The sequence below is a fragment of the Canis aureus genome, chromosome 13 (assembly GCF_053574225.1).
Source record: "Canis aureus isolate CA01 chromosome 13, VMU_Caureus_v.1.0, whole genome shotgun sequence".
NCBI lineage: Eukaryota > Metazoa > Chordata > Mammalia > Carnivora > Canidae > Canis > Canis aureus.
In genome coordinates this window covers 25,694,188-25,708,979 of record NC_135623.1, presented here as the reverse complement: position 1 = coordinate 25,708,979, position 14,792 = coordinate 25,694,188, and the positions used below count along the sequence as shown (strand labels likewise).

The following is a 14,792-nucleotide window of genomic DNA, read 5'->3' as shown; positions in this document are numbered from 1 at the left end:
GTAATCACCTTCACGGCGACCCTATGAGGTGAGCTCACCTGTTTGCTGGATGAGCCGAGAGGTGAGATCGTGTGCTCACACTCAGGGGTTGCCCTCTCCTCTCCTTCCTTCCATCCCATTTAGAGTCTCTATCAAACCAGGATGCAGCGCTCCCTGCGTTCATAAGAACACTTCTGGCTTCTCCAATAAAAATGGAGTTAAAGCTTCCAGGTCAAGCCTGAGGACTCCGTCGGTTTTTCAGACCCTTGAAGGTTCTTGCACAGGAGGGTGCACGTCAAGATTACTTGAACCTGAACGTAGCAAAGGTCTTACTGATGAGTTTACCAAGGGGTCCCCCTGACTTAGATGCTAGCCTTCCTGCAGGCCAAGCCCAGGATTGTTCAGACTCTGAGTTACCTACAAACTTCTTTCTTTTGATTCCCCTTTAGTGCATGCTGGAAAAAATGCTGCCTTCTGGGGAAGTAAACATGTGCTTTGCCCAAAGTTTTCCCACCCCTGCTCCCCTGGACCCCCAACACATGGCACATGAGTTTTGCTCTGGAAAAATACACCTGAAGCAGAAATGCACAGCTGTGATTTTTTTGTGCCCGGCTCCTATGTTTGACATGAGGTGTAAAGACTGGAAGAGCCAGCTCCCCGACCTCTGAAAGGTGCTTGTAGTCTTTCTCTGGGGATCCCCTTGGGTACGGGGAGGTTCTCAGAGCCAGCAGCTCAAGCAAGAAAACCAACTGGGCCTCAGAGGAGAAGTATTCCAAGTGGCTGGTCAAGAGCAAGGAAAGGGCAGTGGCAAGCTTTATTGCCTTTGTTGGGCTTCTCCCCTCTTCTGGAGATTTCTATTATAATTCTTTAAAGCTATTTATAAGAAAGCAAACATTACAAATGTTAGGGAGATTGTATTGCACTGGGGTTCTCGTGGGCTCCCTCGCTCTCACAGCTGCAAGTGCTGCCTCCTACATGTTATTAATTTAGAGGTAATCAGGTTTACATTTGCAGCTGTGCAGCATATGTTTTCCTCAAACAGTCATGGCCACGGGCACCAGAACAATTAAGACCGGAAAAAATGCCAGCCTTTTTTTTTTTTTGCCCTCCTCTGATGAATTAACACTGTTTTTTCTTTTAATGCTGAGTTTTGTATAATTTTATCAATAGAGTGTAGCAAACATGTTTTGAGCACCTCCCGTGGGGCCGAGCGGTAGGCCTTTTTATAAATGTTAGCACTTTTAAATATACCACCTTGGTTTTGAAAAATGGTTCTAATTTTATTAGTGGAGAGAGAGCCGAGGGCCTGAAATGCCACGGGGTAGGAGACGCGATATGAAGTCAGGCACCGCGGGACACCTGCGATGCTGAGGTCGGGCTGCTGCATCAGGAAAGGGCTAATTAGGTATTTCCAGTTGGAAGTTGCTATTTCCTTTTCCTTTTTTTTTTTTTTTTTTTGCTATTTCCTTTTCCAATTTCAATTGAATTCTAAATCGTCCCTGGGTGACTTTGATAGAAAAGCCTGTACTGCCATAATCGGGTTTCTGGCTCCAACACAAAAAACGTCTTTGCTTTTTTTTTGGATAATCTTGTACAATTTAACAGATCACAGAAGCCTTTGAAATCGATTTTCACTGAATTATGGTGCGCAGATGTCAGATAAGCCAGGAACGAGGCTTGCACCCGAGAAATCCTGATCTGCAGGAAGTTCTTCGGTATCGAGGCACCCCCCTCTCTTTCTCTCTTCAGAGCAACCTGGTCATTGCCTTGCCTTACATGAAACTATCAGTGCAAATCGGATTCACGTGAGGAGTTTCCCAGCTACACTAACCCCTGGATGAAATGGTGCTTAGTAAATATGCAGCTTCATTTTATTGTTTTTTTAATTTTAATTTTTTTAATTTTAATTTTAGTTAATGAATCAATTAATCTATCTATCTATCTATCTATCTATCTATCTATCTATCTATCTATCTATCTATCTATCTCCTCACTGGCTATCTGAACATCAGAGAGCAGGCCTTGGGGCTAACAGATCATCTTTTCGCAGTGGTGGGCAGACGACAGCCCTTGAGCAGATCCAGCCACCACCTGCCCGTTCATGTACTTGTCTACAGCTGCTGCTGCTGCATACCGACGGCAGCGACAAATAGTTGTAGCATTGGACTTGCTAGAGACGGGGCTAGTGCGCAGCCTGTGCGTCACACAGAGCCCGGCCTTAGCAGGGTCCTAAGCGTGGTTGAAAGCTCTGCTATGGCCATCTTGAAGTCACTAATAATTTTTGAACAAGCGACTCTGCATTTTCCTTTTTTACTGGGCCCCCCAAATTATGTAGCTGGTTGTAGGTGACGGAGACTGTATGGCCTTGAAAAGCCTCCAATATTCACTGTCTTCCCTTTTACAGAAAAGTCTGCTGACCCTTGATTTAGCTAATCTTGTTTTCTATATTTGTAATTATTTAAATCATTTAATGTGTGTAAGAATTACCTGGAGAGCATGTTTAAAATGCAATTACTGGGGCCCATACTCAGAGATTCTGGTTCAACCAAGGTCTCTTGCGTGGCCCAAGTATCTACCTTTTAGAAAAGCCCAGTACCCCTCAGCTGACAGCCAGCAATGAAACAGGGACCTCAGCGCTCCAACCATACGGAACTGCATCCTGCCAACAATCTGAATGAATCTGGAAGTGGATTCTCTCTCCCTCCGAGCGTCCAGATTAAGATCTCAGCCTGGCCAACATCTTGGGTTGTAGCCTTGTGAGACCCTAAACAATGAACCCAGCTAAACCCTCCCAGACTTCTGACATTCAGAACTGTGAGCTACTAAATGAGTTTTTTTTTTTTTTTTAACAAATAATAAAATAAAATTAAGGAGCCCAGTGATGGTTCTCATGTGACTGCTTCTTGGGCCACACCTGGAGAAAACCTGTGGGCCTTTCTCACCTGTGTTTGGGCTATCGCACTGGATACAGGCTTCCTGATTCACCTGTCACTAGCCCTGCCCTTTCCCAATCCATGTTTTATACTGCGGTCAGGTTAATCTCCCCCAGACATTGCTTTTGACATCTCACTGCCTTGCTAAAGATCTTTTCATAGTTACCCAATCTCTGCGAACAGAGCCCCAACTCATGTGTTCGGCATCCAAAAGCCTTCCACTCTGGCTTTCACAAAATCCATTTCCAAACGTCTCCCAGCCTCGCCCTGTACAGAGGCAGCCAGTGACAGAGTCAAATACATCCCATTTTTACGTCTGAGTCTTGCCACTCACCAGCTGTGTACCCTCCAGTGAGCCTCAGCATCCTCACCTTGGACACCGAGGCAATAACAAATCTGATGCACTGAGAAGAAACACAGCAGAATTTCCCCTGCATGTTTGCTCCAAATATGTGAGCTCATTCTAATCATGAGAAAACAGCAGACAAGCCCAAACAAAGGGACATTCCACAAAATGACAAGCACTCTTCAAAAGTGTCAAGGTCCTGGGAGATGGGCAAGACTGAGGAACAGCCACAGGAGACCAAGGAGACACGACAGTGAAATGCGATGTGGGATCCCGGGTTGATCCCAGGCCAGAAAAACAGTGACATTTGAAGAAGGCCTATTTTTCAGCTAATGATATTGCATCAGTGTTCATTTCCTGTTTTTGATAATCATACAGCAGTTGTGTAAGCTGTTGATGTTAGGGGAAGCAGGGTGAGGGATATGAGAAAATCTTCTGTACTATTTTTGTGACTTTCATGGGAGTCTAAAATTAGTTCAAAATAATATGTTAAAGAAGTGGAGATGATAAGATACACATTACGGGGTGGTAAGAAGTGATAAAATAACAGCTCGCTTCTGAGGGCGTTTAGCTGGTGCCAGACCGAAGGAACTTCACATACCCCTGAGTCATCCTGAGAACCCTGTGTAGTAGGCAACACTTTTCTCAGGTGCAGCACCTGGCACTTAGTAAGATCTCCCTGAGCCCCAGCAAACTTTGTTCTAGACACTTCTTCCCAAACACGTCCACTTTTAGAGTCTCTGCAAAGCCTGTTGGGCCTTCTATTGCCACTTTGGATTTCGAGAACGCCTATTATTGGCAAAATTCATTGAGCGCAGATTTTGTGCATCTTGGTACTGTTTGTTTTCTATGTCTTGTCAATCCAGCTAGAAGTGGACTTCTTGAAAGCAGAGGATTTGGATAACTCACGGTGCCTCCCATCAAGAGTCCTGTGTATCACACGCTGCTTGCACCAATAATCTTGGCTGTCCAGGCATGCCTTTTGCCAAGAATTTCCCAAGTGATAATTTCCCTCATCATCCTCAGGTTTCCATGGCTCCCAGGCTCATGCTGCTTGGGCTTGGGACAGGGTCTCTGACCTCACTAGAATTGGAGACGTTTGTTTCTAGTGCAGGAGGGAGTATTAACAGTTGGCTTTTGGATGGCTTCCTGGAAAAGCACACATTGCAATCTGACTTCCAGAGTGACATTCAGCCGTTATACTTTTTAGAAATTGTTGTTAGAAAACTCATAACATAAAATTTACCATCTTAGCCACTTTTATAAGTGTGCAGTTCTGTAGTGTTAAGTACATTCACATTGCTGTAAAGTAGATCACACTCCTAGTTTTTTAACCTCTAAAATAAAAATACTTCAGTTATCCAGAATATATGACAAACTCTCACCACTTAACAATAAAAGAACAAACAATAAAGTCCTTCAAAAAAAAAAAATGGGCTACAGACTTAAACTGACATTTCACCAGTGAAGATATACGTATAAGAGGTCAGCACATCAAAGCTACTCAGTAGCATTAATAGTCAAGGAAATTAAAGCCTCACCGAGGTACCAAAGTTGAAGATACCACATGTTGTCAAGAATGTGGGGTTAATGAAACATCGCCCATTGCTGGCAGGAATGCAAAAAATGATCACCGTTTTGGAAAACTGGTTGGCAGTTTGTTATAAATCAACCTCTGTTTACCATATAATCCAGCATTCCTACTCTTAGATACTCATACAAGTGATGACATATGTCCAAACGAAAACCTGCATGTGAGTGTTTCCTAGGCAGCTTTATTCATAATTGCCCCAAACTGGGGACAACCAAATGTCTATCCATTGACGAATAGTGAACAAATTGTAGCATGTTCATACTACAGAAACCACTAGAGGAAAAAGAATGGGCCACTGATCCACACAGCATCATGGATCAATCTCGAATGTATTACACCAACTGACAAAAACAACATTACGTAATTCCTTTAATATAACCCTTGGGAAAGCAAAACTACAGAGACAGACTAGGGTCAGGGATAGGAGTAACTATGACTTTTGTGGTGAAATATTCTGTAACTTGACTGTGATGGCAGGTGAAACCACTTGTTATGATTGTTCAAATTCATAGAACTGGATACCTAAATAAAGTCCATTTTTACCGTATGTAAATTATAGCTCAGCTGACCTAGCTGTGAGAATACTTTAGCTATTTAATATTTCAAACAGTTGTCCACTTACCACATTGCTATCAAAACCTACTATGTAGGTAGATCTCAGTTTCCCTGGGCAGTCCCAGTTCATGCTTGTTCACCGGGTGACCCAGTTGGTTTAACATTTGTCCCAGACAACAGAAACCTGGTTTGGATGTCATATTGGATGGTCATGGTAGGGCTGGGTGGTATTTTCAGGGCACTTCAGACAAGCTTTTGAGATACCAGGCCATTAAGCAGAGTTGTCCAGGATATTAGGTGCCCACTGACCTTTCTTCCAGGGAAAAGTAGAAGTTAGAGCACATCCTCTGCCTCCGTCGGGCTTAGTCTGACTGTCTAAATATGTGGGCACAGACTTTGGAGACCAGGAGATTGAGGATTAAAGACCAGGACAGCTCCTAAGTGAGTGGATATGGTATTTAATCGAAATGACTTCCCATGTAAAGTAGATGTTATAATCCCCGAGGTGCAGAGGTGTTAAAAAAAAGCGACTTAGCAAATTGCTTGGTAAAAGTCAGTGTTAGTGATTGCTGTGATCACTGCTGTCACCTGTTGCCAGTGCCATGTTCTCATCATCATTCCCTCCGAGTAAAGAGAACTTTTCCCTTTGTAATGAGCTGCCTCACCACTCCGAGGGCAAGGAGATCACGCCATGGAGGGGCACCCAATCTTGGCTCTCGTATGTGCTCGGCATTCTCGGCCTCTTTGCTTGCTCATAGGGTAAACTTATGGAAAACTTGTTCCTCACTTAAAACTGGGTCACTCCCTGAAGAATGCCTTGTCGTACCTTCAAGTACCTCCCCTCTCCACTGAAGCCCACTTGCTGCCGGCTTGTTGTCTGGGGTTTCCAAGACCCGGTGAAATCTATTTAAGTAATTTCAGGAATGCAGCACACCCAAGGTGTTAAGACAGCAAGGAGCAGGCTTCACCTGTGCCCTGGTTCTGTCCCTAAGTGTGGTCAGATCAATGGTTAGATGTTTGAGTTAGTGAGTCAGGATATTTGAAGAAAGTGTGAAATTCAAGTATGATTCATGTGAAGCTATGGAGAAAGAGATTCTTGCTTAATGTTTTATTGAGAACCCACAATGTGAGACACCGTGAACCTCAGGCGATTAAGGAGTCAGACAATATTTTCTTTGGACCAACAAATGAGTGCTGTGTTAAGGTATAGACAGGAAATAGAAACATAAGCTCCAGAACCTGCTTTGAAGGTATTTATACTGTAGCTGAGAAGACAAAATGAAGAGAGACAAATCAAGGAAATCATAATACGGAATAGAATTAAATGCTGCATGCCACGGGAAGCCCTAAAATATTGATATTAATAATGATAATAATAATAAATGTGAGTTAAAGGAGAGATAACTATGAATGAGAGGTGGTGAGGGCTGGTGTATAAGAGCCCCCTTGACTTTACTGTCTTTTTACATGTGACTTAAGACATTAATTAATGAGGTGCCCGGGTGGCTCAGTCGGTTAAGCACCTGCCTTGGGCTCAGGTCCGAGCTCCGTGTCTGGCTCCCTGCTCGGCAAGGGGGTTTCCTTTTCCCTCTCCTCTGCCCTTCCTCTTGTGTGCTTTCTCTCACTCACTCTGTCTTGCAAATAATAAGCAAAATCTTAAAAAAAAAAAAAAAAAAGAAAGAAATTAACTTCTATCACCGACGGGGAATTTCAGAGAATCCTAGTCCTGCACCCAAGCTGAGTGAGAAACAGTCAGTAGCAGGGCCTAGCAGTGTGGCGAGGATTGAAAACTGAATTCGGTTCATTGTCAGCAGATGCAAGATTGATCAGGGTAGGAGAAAGCTGGAATTGGGAAATCAAATACGCTCCAACTGTTCAAAAGACAGTGAACTTTTGGTAGCAGGTTGCTATGGAAACTTCTGTGTGTGTGTGTGTGTGTGTGTGTGTGTGTGTGTGTGTCTTTTAATAAATTATGGGAATTCTACTTTGCCATGAGGAAGCTAGGAAGCAGAGGTTAAGAGGAAGCCTCCGAGGGCAAATAAGCCCTTTTCTTTGATAGTTTGTTCATCACTGGATAAACAAAATGTGGTTTGTACACACAACGGAATATTATTCAGCCTTCAGGAAGGCCGATAGACGGCACAGCATGGATACAACTTGGAGGTGGCAGGCTAAGGGCAACACGCCAGGCGCAGAAGCACAAACACGGCACTTCTATGAGATGCCCAGAGCAATCACATTCATGGAGACAGAAGGAAGATTTATTTCTTTATTTGAGAGAGAGAGAGAGAGAGAGAGAGAGAGGAGTGGAGGAGGGGCAAGGGGTGAGGGGAAGAGTCCCAAGCCGGCTCTGTGCAGAGCTTGAGCTCAAGACCCTGAGATGGCAACCTGAGCCGACACCAAGAGTTGGATGCTTACCTGTGTTGCCCAGGTGCCCCGGGTCTGAGGGGAGGAAGCTCTGGTGATGGATGGTGAGCGTGGTTGTGATACGCTGGTACCTAAGGCCACTGAAATGAACACTTAGAAATAGTTAAAATAGTAAATTTTTACTTACTTTAGACTACTTTTGTGGTCTATCCTACCACAATTTAAAGACCTCAGACATTTCATAAGAAATTACATGTGGGGCAGCCCGGGGGGCTCAGTGGTTTAGCACTGCCTTCGGCCCAGGGCCTGATCCTGGAGACTCAGGATCGAGTCCCACGTCTGGCTCCCTGAGTGGAGCCTGCTTCTCCCTCTGCCTGTGTCTCTGCCTCTCTCTCTGTGTCTCTCATAAATAAATAAATAAATAAATAAATAAATAAATAAATAAATAAATAAATAAAATCTTTAAAAAAAAAAGAAATTCCATGTGTATGCAACTAGTCTTTCCTTGAATAAATAGCTCTTTTCCTTATACGGTGTGGTTGAGAAGGTTGAGAATGCGAAGTGTGTCTTCCACTTTGGTGAAGCCTTTCTGTGTGAGTGTGAGCTAAGCAGATTACTGGGTCAAGCCAGGCAATGAGCACCGTGATGGGGGACCGAGGAGTCTTGAGGATTTTAGCCTTGCAAACCCAAACCTAAAGTGTAGGACCTTCACTGATGCGTAGGAGTTCACCTGAGCAGTGAGGGTATTCCCGGTATATGGAAAACAGCGGGTGGTGGTAGGCAGGCAGGGGTAAGTGCGTGGTGGTAGGGGGAACGGAGTGAAGGGGTTGGGGGAGAGGCAGTAAAGAAACCATTTTGAGTGGAGGGAAGACGATATGAAAGCAAGCAGTGAGATAAAAGGATGGGTTGTGTGAGGTCAGACTACGGAGGGAGGTCAGGCTTGTTGCATAAGACGCATCCCATCCATAACAGGTTCTTGTTCCGGTTTTTTGTGCATTACGTATGTCAGAATGGAAATCCTTTCCAGCGGTGAGATTGTATTCTTGAGAAAAGATGGAAAAATATGTCCTTGAGCCTTCAGAATTCTTCATCCTTCTTCTAAGGGCTCTGCTACGTGCAAAGATTGTTTAAAATGCAAAGCTTTGTGCATGAAAAAATAAAGCCATTGCAAAGAAGGCAAATTATATTTGCACAGTGCACAATGACTACACTCCAGTGATCTCAGTAAATGACAAAAGTGATGACTGAATTCTTGAAATCCATTCCTGTGACCAACGGTGCCGTAGCTGGTTATCTGATCTGCTTTCCTTGAAGGCTGAGGCGAGGGTCAGAATGTGTTGACTTGTGGCATAAATATAAACGTTTCCTTCACTTTTGTCTTCTGACATCATCTGCTATCCAGAGAACATGGAGACTTTTTGTTTGACTTGGAGAAGGCCTCGTATTTACCAATGGCTGAAGGGTGATTAAGAAATAATGTGACTTCAAAGAGTCTGTGGAGAGAGGCCTAGGTAAAGATTGCCTGGATCTCTTCTAGATAGGATGGGAAGGTGACTCGGGTTAAATTTGAACAAGTCCTGTTGCATAGGTCATTGAAAGTTAAGAATAAGCTTAACTTATTGTAAAAACATTAAGTCATAAAAACCGTGTCCACAACGGGAGTCCCTCGGACTGCTTAAGAGGCTCTCTTGTCAGGATCGTGCAATAAAATTGCAAAATCCCAGTGCGCTGCAGTTAATAAAGGTGGAGTGAGCCATGCCAGGGTGATCAACACGTATCACTAACCAGGGGAAAGAAGGTGTCATAACAACCGCGTCTACAGGGGAAGGTGATCTGTTGGAGACAAGTGCTGTTGATTTCCAGGGGTAACTGAGAACCAGGCTCAGCCAGATTCATTCTTTTTTGGCTAATGAAAAGCTAACATGAGTTATCACCGCGCAGAAAAGGGCCAGACTATAGTTTCCTTTTCCAGCAAAGTCGCACAAAAAATTTAAAGGGTTCTAGTGCTCAGCATGGGTCATTTGTCATGAAGCCCAGCTTTCTGTTGAGCGCAAATAAAGGTGCTTTGCCAAAAAGCAGGGACCAGAAGGGAAAATACTCACTTTAATTTTCTGGCTATCGTGCTCATGTAGACCTGGACTCTTCAGTACCTACTCATATGCGGCTACTGAGCATTTGAAATGTGGCTAGCCTGCACTGACATGTGCTATGAATATAAAATACATACGGGGCTCTGTATTTTTTAGTATAAAAATGTATTTTATTGATGATTTTTTTAAAAAAGATTTTATTTATTTATTCCTGAGAGACACAGAGAGAGGCAGACACAGGCAGAGGGCTGTGAAGCAGGCTCCATGCAGGGAGGCCGACACAGAACTCGATCCCGGGACCCCAGGGTCATGACCTGAGCTGAAGGCAGATGCTCAACCGCTGAGCCACCCAGGTGCCCCTATTAATGATTTTTAATATTGGTTTCATTGAAATAACAGTGTTTTGACTGTATTTGGGTAAAACTAAATTATAAAAATTAATGTCACCTGTCCCCATTTGCTTTTTTTTGGTTTACTTTTTAATATATCTTCCAGGAAATGTGAATTACATAAGTGCCTTACCTTATATTGCTGTTGGAGAGCCCTGGTGTAGGTGGCACCACGGTGGCTCTAAGCACCAATAGTTTTCATTGGCGCATTTCATTCTGTTAGCATAGACAGTGTGAGATGAAACGCAGTTAAGGAAGAGGGTCAGGCTTGCACTCTCTCTCTCTCTCTCAAATAAATAAATAAATAAAGTGGTTTTTTTTTTGTTTTGTTTTGTTTTGTTTTGTCTTTTAGAAAGGGATGGGCACCTGGGAGGCTCAGTTAGTTAAGCATCTGCCTTCAGCTCGGGTCATGATCTTGGGTCCTGGGAGGGAGCCACGCATCCGGGGTCCTCGCTCCATGGGGAGTCTGCTTGTCTCCCGTCCTCTGCCCCTCCCCCCTTGTGCTCTCTCAAATAAATAAAAATCTTTAAAAAGAAACAAAAGAGAAATCAGGCTTTTTAACCCCTAAATTATTGTCTTTCAAAAAACGAACTCTTTTATCTTTGTGCTTTAAAAAACACCCAATGTGGTTATCCTTCATACAGTTTCTTTTGCATTTATTTGTTTGATGATTTTTTTTTTCATTGTGCTGTCCTAATGATAACTTTCTATTCTTTGGAAGAATTAGATCAGATGATTAAATCCCCTTCTGAGTATTTAGAAGGGGGCAGCCAAAGAAAGCTGATTTGAATACAGGGAATAAACAGTAATTAAACTGTAAATGTTGATTTTCTTTTGAAGTCCACTGGCGTGTTTGGTGTGAATAACGAGCACATTGTCGGTTAGTTCTGCTGCCACGGCGCTGGCACGCGAGTCGTTGAGAGGCTGCGTGAAACTGGGGACTTTCCCAGGGCTGCCGAACTGAAACTTCTCTTGTTTATATTAAAGCCTGAATAATTTCTCTTCCTCAAACAGCACACATTGATTTTAGATAAGTACTGAGGCCCCCCCACCCTTCAGACTCATCTACTTCACTATAATCTGGGGATGAGCTTCAGAAAACCTGGAAATGTGACTTCTCACTGAAAACCAAAAAGGGTTTAGTTCCACGGTGCATTCTGGTGAGACTTTATTTTGGGGACTTTATTTATTATTTATTTATTTTACTTTTTTGGGGGGGGGACTTTAAATAGTAGTTCTCCACCTCAGCTGTTCCTCAGACTCACCTAGGGCACTTTGAAAACTCGCAGGACCCAGGTTGCCCACCAGGTGGGTGGTAACAGATGCTCCGGGACAGGGGACAGGATGGGGGTCAGTGAGAGAAGGTCAGCACTCCCCACGTGACCTGATTGTGCAGCTGGTCCTAGGAACCTCGGCTGAATTCAGGCTAAGACCCACCGGCCTTCTCCAGCTTTCTCCAAGAAGACTCAAGGAAACTGGTGGGCAGTACGTAATCAGAGAAGTGCCTAATTGGCTTTTCCCCTGCAGCTGAAAAAAAAAGGGGGCTGCACATTGCTCACCCTAAATCATGTAGCAACGTTTACTTGTCTCATGCTCCAATGCAAACCCCGAAGAGACTTCGATGATTATAAAAGCTTCACATGTTTAAAAAACAACAAAAAAACAACGTGTTTAATGATTAACTGGGTCAGCATTATTCAGGATAGGTGAGGCAGGGTATTGATTTCATAAAACCACATACACAACACACACACACAAAGTCGAGGTGGTCTCTACTGCAAATGTATTTTTATAAGTTATTTGTCACCCTATTAACAGCCTCAACTGGATTCTAAAGAGAACATCTGCAGCAGGATGAGTGCGGCAGAAATTGTGCTGCATTATTTGGGGCTGGGTTGGGTCCTGTCTTGGCAAATGTAATTACTATGATGAGACCCCAATTGTCCCCTCGTGGAACTATGTGGTCCTCATGAGTCTGATTCTATGGCGTTTCAGGCCTTCGAAAGCAGTTCACGCGGTGAGGGTGTTTTATAAGCCGCAAAGCACTGAGCACTGAGTAAAGCACCGAGTACGTTCGTGTATCATATATATTTTGCGAAGTTTTGGAATTTTCATGTTTCAAATCGACATCAAAAAAGACAGTCTGCGTTGTGGTTGGCTGCGAAAGGTGATTGATTCTGGTGTGGCCCTACTGGGAATGGGTAGGGAGGGCTTCTTCAGCGATCTCAACACGGATGGAAGGGGGAGTCTAAAACCCCTCGCATGAGCGGCAACTTGTTGGTTTTATGATCTTCTGCTTTGAGAGGTTTGCTCATTCATTCAACAAACGTTCCCTGAGAGTCTAGTTGGTGTCGGGTGATATTCCAGGCTCCAGAAGCAGAAAGACAACAGAAAGCCCACCTTGCCCTCGAACAGTATACAGGCCAGTTGGCGGAGACCAATTAATTAAGTAAAATATGTTTTAGAGAAAAACAGAAAGGAGAAAGGGGATAGGGAGAACTGGAGTGCAGGTTCTCCCTGTGACCAGGGCCGGCCCCCCCACCCCCACGTAGGTCCACGAGGTCCCCAGGTTGCAGGGCCAGGTGGCCCTAAGGGCTTGGGGTGGGCCTGCCCTGTGCTTGCCAGAGAAGATGCAGGAAGCAGGAGTTTCAGATAAACAATGAGTACTGTTTAAACAGAAGGATGTGCCCTGAAATATTTGGGGGGATACTTCTACTAAAATATTAAACTGTCCTGTTTTTTATTTTTAATTATTTTTTTAAGATTTTATTTGTTCATTTGAAAGAGAGCTTAGAGAGAGCACAAGTGGAAGGGAAAGGCGGGGGCAGAGGGAGAAGCAGGGAGCCCCCCACGGGGCCCTATCCCGGGAGCTGGGGTGGTGACCTGGGCCCAGGGCACAGGCTCCCCGCACCCCCAGGTGCCCTGGCCCGGCTGTGCTGACTCTGGCAAGTCTGGGTGCCCTGAGCATAGGGGGAGGCCTGCAAGGGCCAGAGAGCGGCCTGGGGTGCGGGGTGCTGGGAACCGAGGCCGCGGGGCCGGGGCTTCTACTGCAGCGGACACTGGGCACCCTGGGGACCTGCACCTGCTGGCCTTCCACCAGGGATGGGGGATGGAGGCCGGGGGGGGGGGGGGGCCCACCCGGGGGGCGGCAGCCTGGGGAGGGAAGGGGGCCCTGGGGAATCTGGGGGGGCGGCGGTCCAGGTGCCTGCATCCAGCCCCAGGTGGGGGCCAGATAGGGACCCGGGAGGAGGGGTCAGGTGAGCACCAGGGGTCTCTTCAGGGGCGGAACCGGGTCACATGTCCTTTGATGCGGGTGACAAGGGAGGTGGAGACGCGGCCGGATGGGCAGAAAGGCGGCGCCGGGCTCCTTGGGGCGCACCTGTCTCGGGAGCTGCGGGCTGAGCCAGCTGTGGTCTCTCGGCCCGGGGGCGACCCCAGGAGGGGTGGTCATCGCTGCCACCACGTGGTGACCTAGGGCCCCGGGGGTCATCACCGCCACCACGCACTGAAATGTGCACGTGCCGGGGGAGGGGACCGCACGTGGAAGTAAGGCTTTCTTGTTTCCCCCTCCTGCCCATGAGGACGGCACAGCGGAGCGTGAGGAGAAGGCGCCTGAGGTCAGCGTGGCCAGGCCGGCAGCTCGCTGCTTCCCTGCCCGCAGTCCTGGGGGCACGGCGTGTGACCCGAGGACCTGCGCCTCCAGCTCGCTCCCGTCGCCTGCCGCCTTCATTTTGGGCAAGTGACACAACGTGGCCCAGAGCTTCCCGCCTGTAAGGTAGGGACGCAAACAGTAGCCCTCTGCCGTGGTCACTCTGCAGATCAAAAAAAGTAATGTCTGTAAAACCGTTAGAGGACGGAGCATGGGGTAGGTACTGAATAGATGGCAGCTGCTTACAGACGGTTATCACTGTGGACACAGAAAACGTCCTCGCTCGGTAGCTGCAGACTCTGCCAGGAACGGAAGTGGAGGCGCCCAAAGGGAGCGGGGCTCCGCGCAGTGGAGACGACGGGGCCATTGCACCCCCGGCCAGTGCTCAGCAGCAGCGGGTGCCGACCGGGAAACCGGCCCGTCTACCCGCAGATGGCTGAACTCCGCTCTCTAATCCAGGAAAGCGGGACACTGTTGACGAGGGTAAAGAGGAGAGGACACAAGAGTGGCCAGAGGGAAGGGAGGATGGGAAGAAAGGGGAGGGCTCCCGGGCGCCCCACGGGGTCCCGCGTCCTCTAGGGCCTCAGGTACCAGGCTCAGCTCTCTCCTGGCCAGACCCATTCTGCGGCCAAGGCGCGGGTGGTCTCTCGGCAGGATGCTGTACCTTCCCCGGTAAGGCCCCTGGGACGGCGCCGCGCCCTAGGCGCACCCAGCGGGGCGACTGTCTGACATCCTCCCCCAGAGGGGGCCCGGGGCCTGGCCGGCTGCAGCTCAGCGCGGCCACCGACGCCCTGGCAGCTCGCGGTGCGCAGGGAGGCGGCTGCGGGAGCCCGTGGCCTCGGTGCCCCGACAGGGGCCGCTTCTCCCCCTTCTCCCCGTTGCCTCTACTC

General features: G+C 46.8%; 1 protein-coding gene across 1 annotated transcript; it reads right to left on the bottom strand.

The window, feature by feature from the left end:
- Positions 1 to 12,034: 12,034 nt before the first annotated feature.
- Positions 12,035 to 14,523, bottom strand: LOC144281712 (uncharacterized). The gene is made up of 3 exons (XM_077844419.1): positions 14,494 to 14,523; positions 14,149 to 14,324; positions 12,035 to 14,065 (listed from the first exon to the last, which is right to left on the bottom strand). The coding sequence occupies exons 1-3, from the start codon at positions 14,521 to 14,523 to the stop codon at positions 13,507 to 13,509; spliced, it is 765 nt and encodes a 254-aa protein (XP_077700545.1). The 3' UTR covers positions 12,035 to 13,506.
- Between the last annotated feature and the right edge of the window lie 269 nt (positions 14,524 to 14,792).

Coding starts and splice junctions, on each gene's coding strand:
- LOC144281712 (XM_077844419.1), bottom strand. CDS start 14,523: ATGGGTCTGGCCAGGAGAGAGCTGAGCCTG. Junction 14,325..14,493: donor CCAGGAGAGAGCTGAGCCTG/GTACCTGAGGCC, acceptor ATCTGCGGGTAG/ACGGGCCGGTTTCCCGGTCG. Junction 14,066..14,148: donor GTCCACAGTGATAACCGTCT/GTAAGCAGCTGC, acceptor TTTGATCTGCAG/AGTGACCACGGCAGAGGGCT.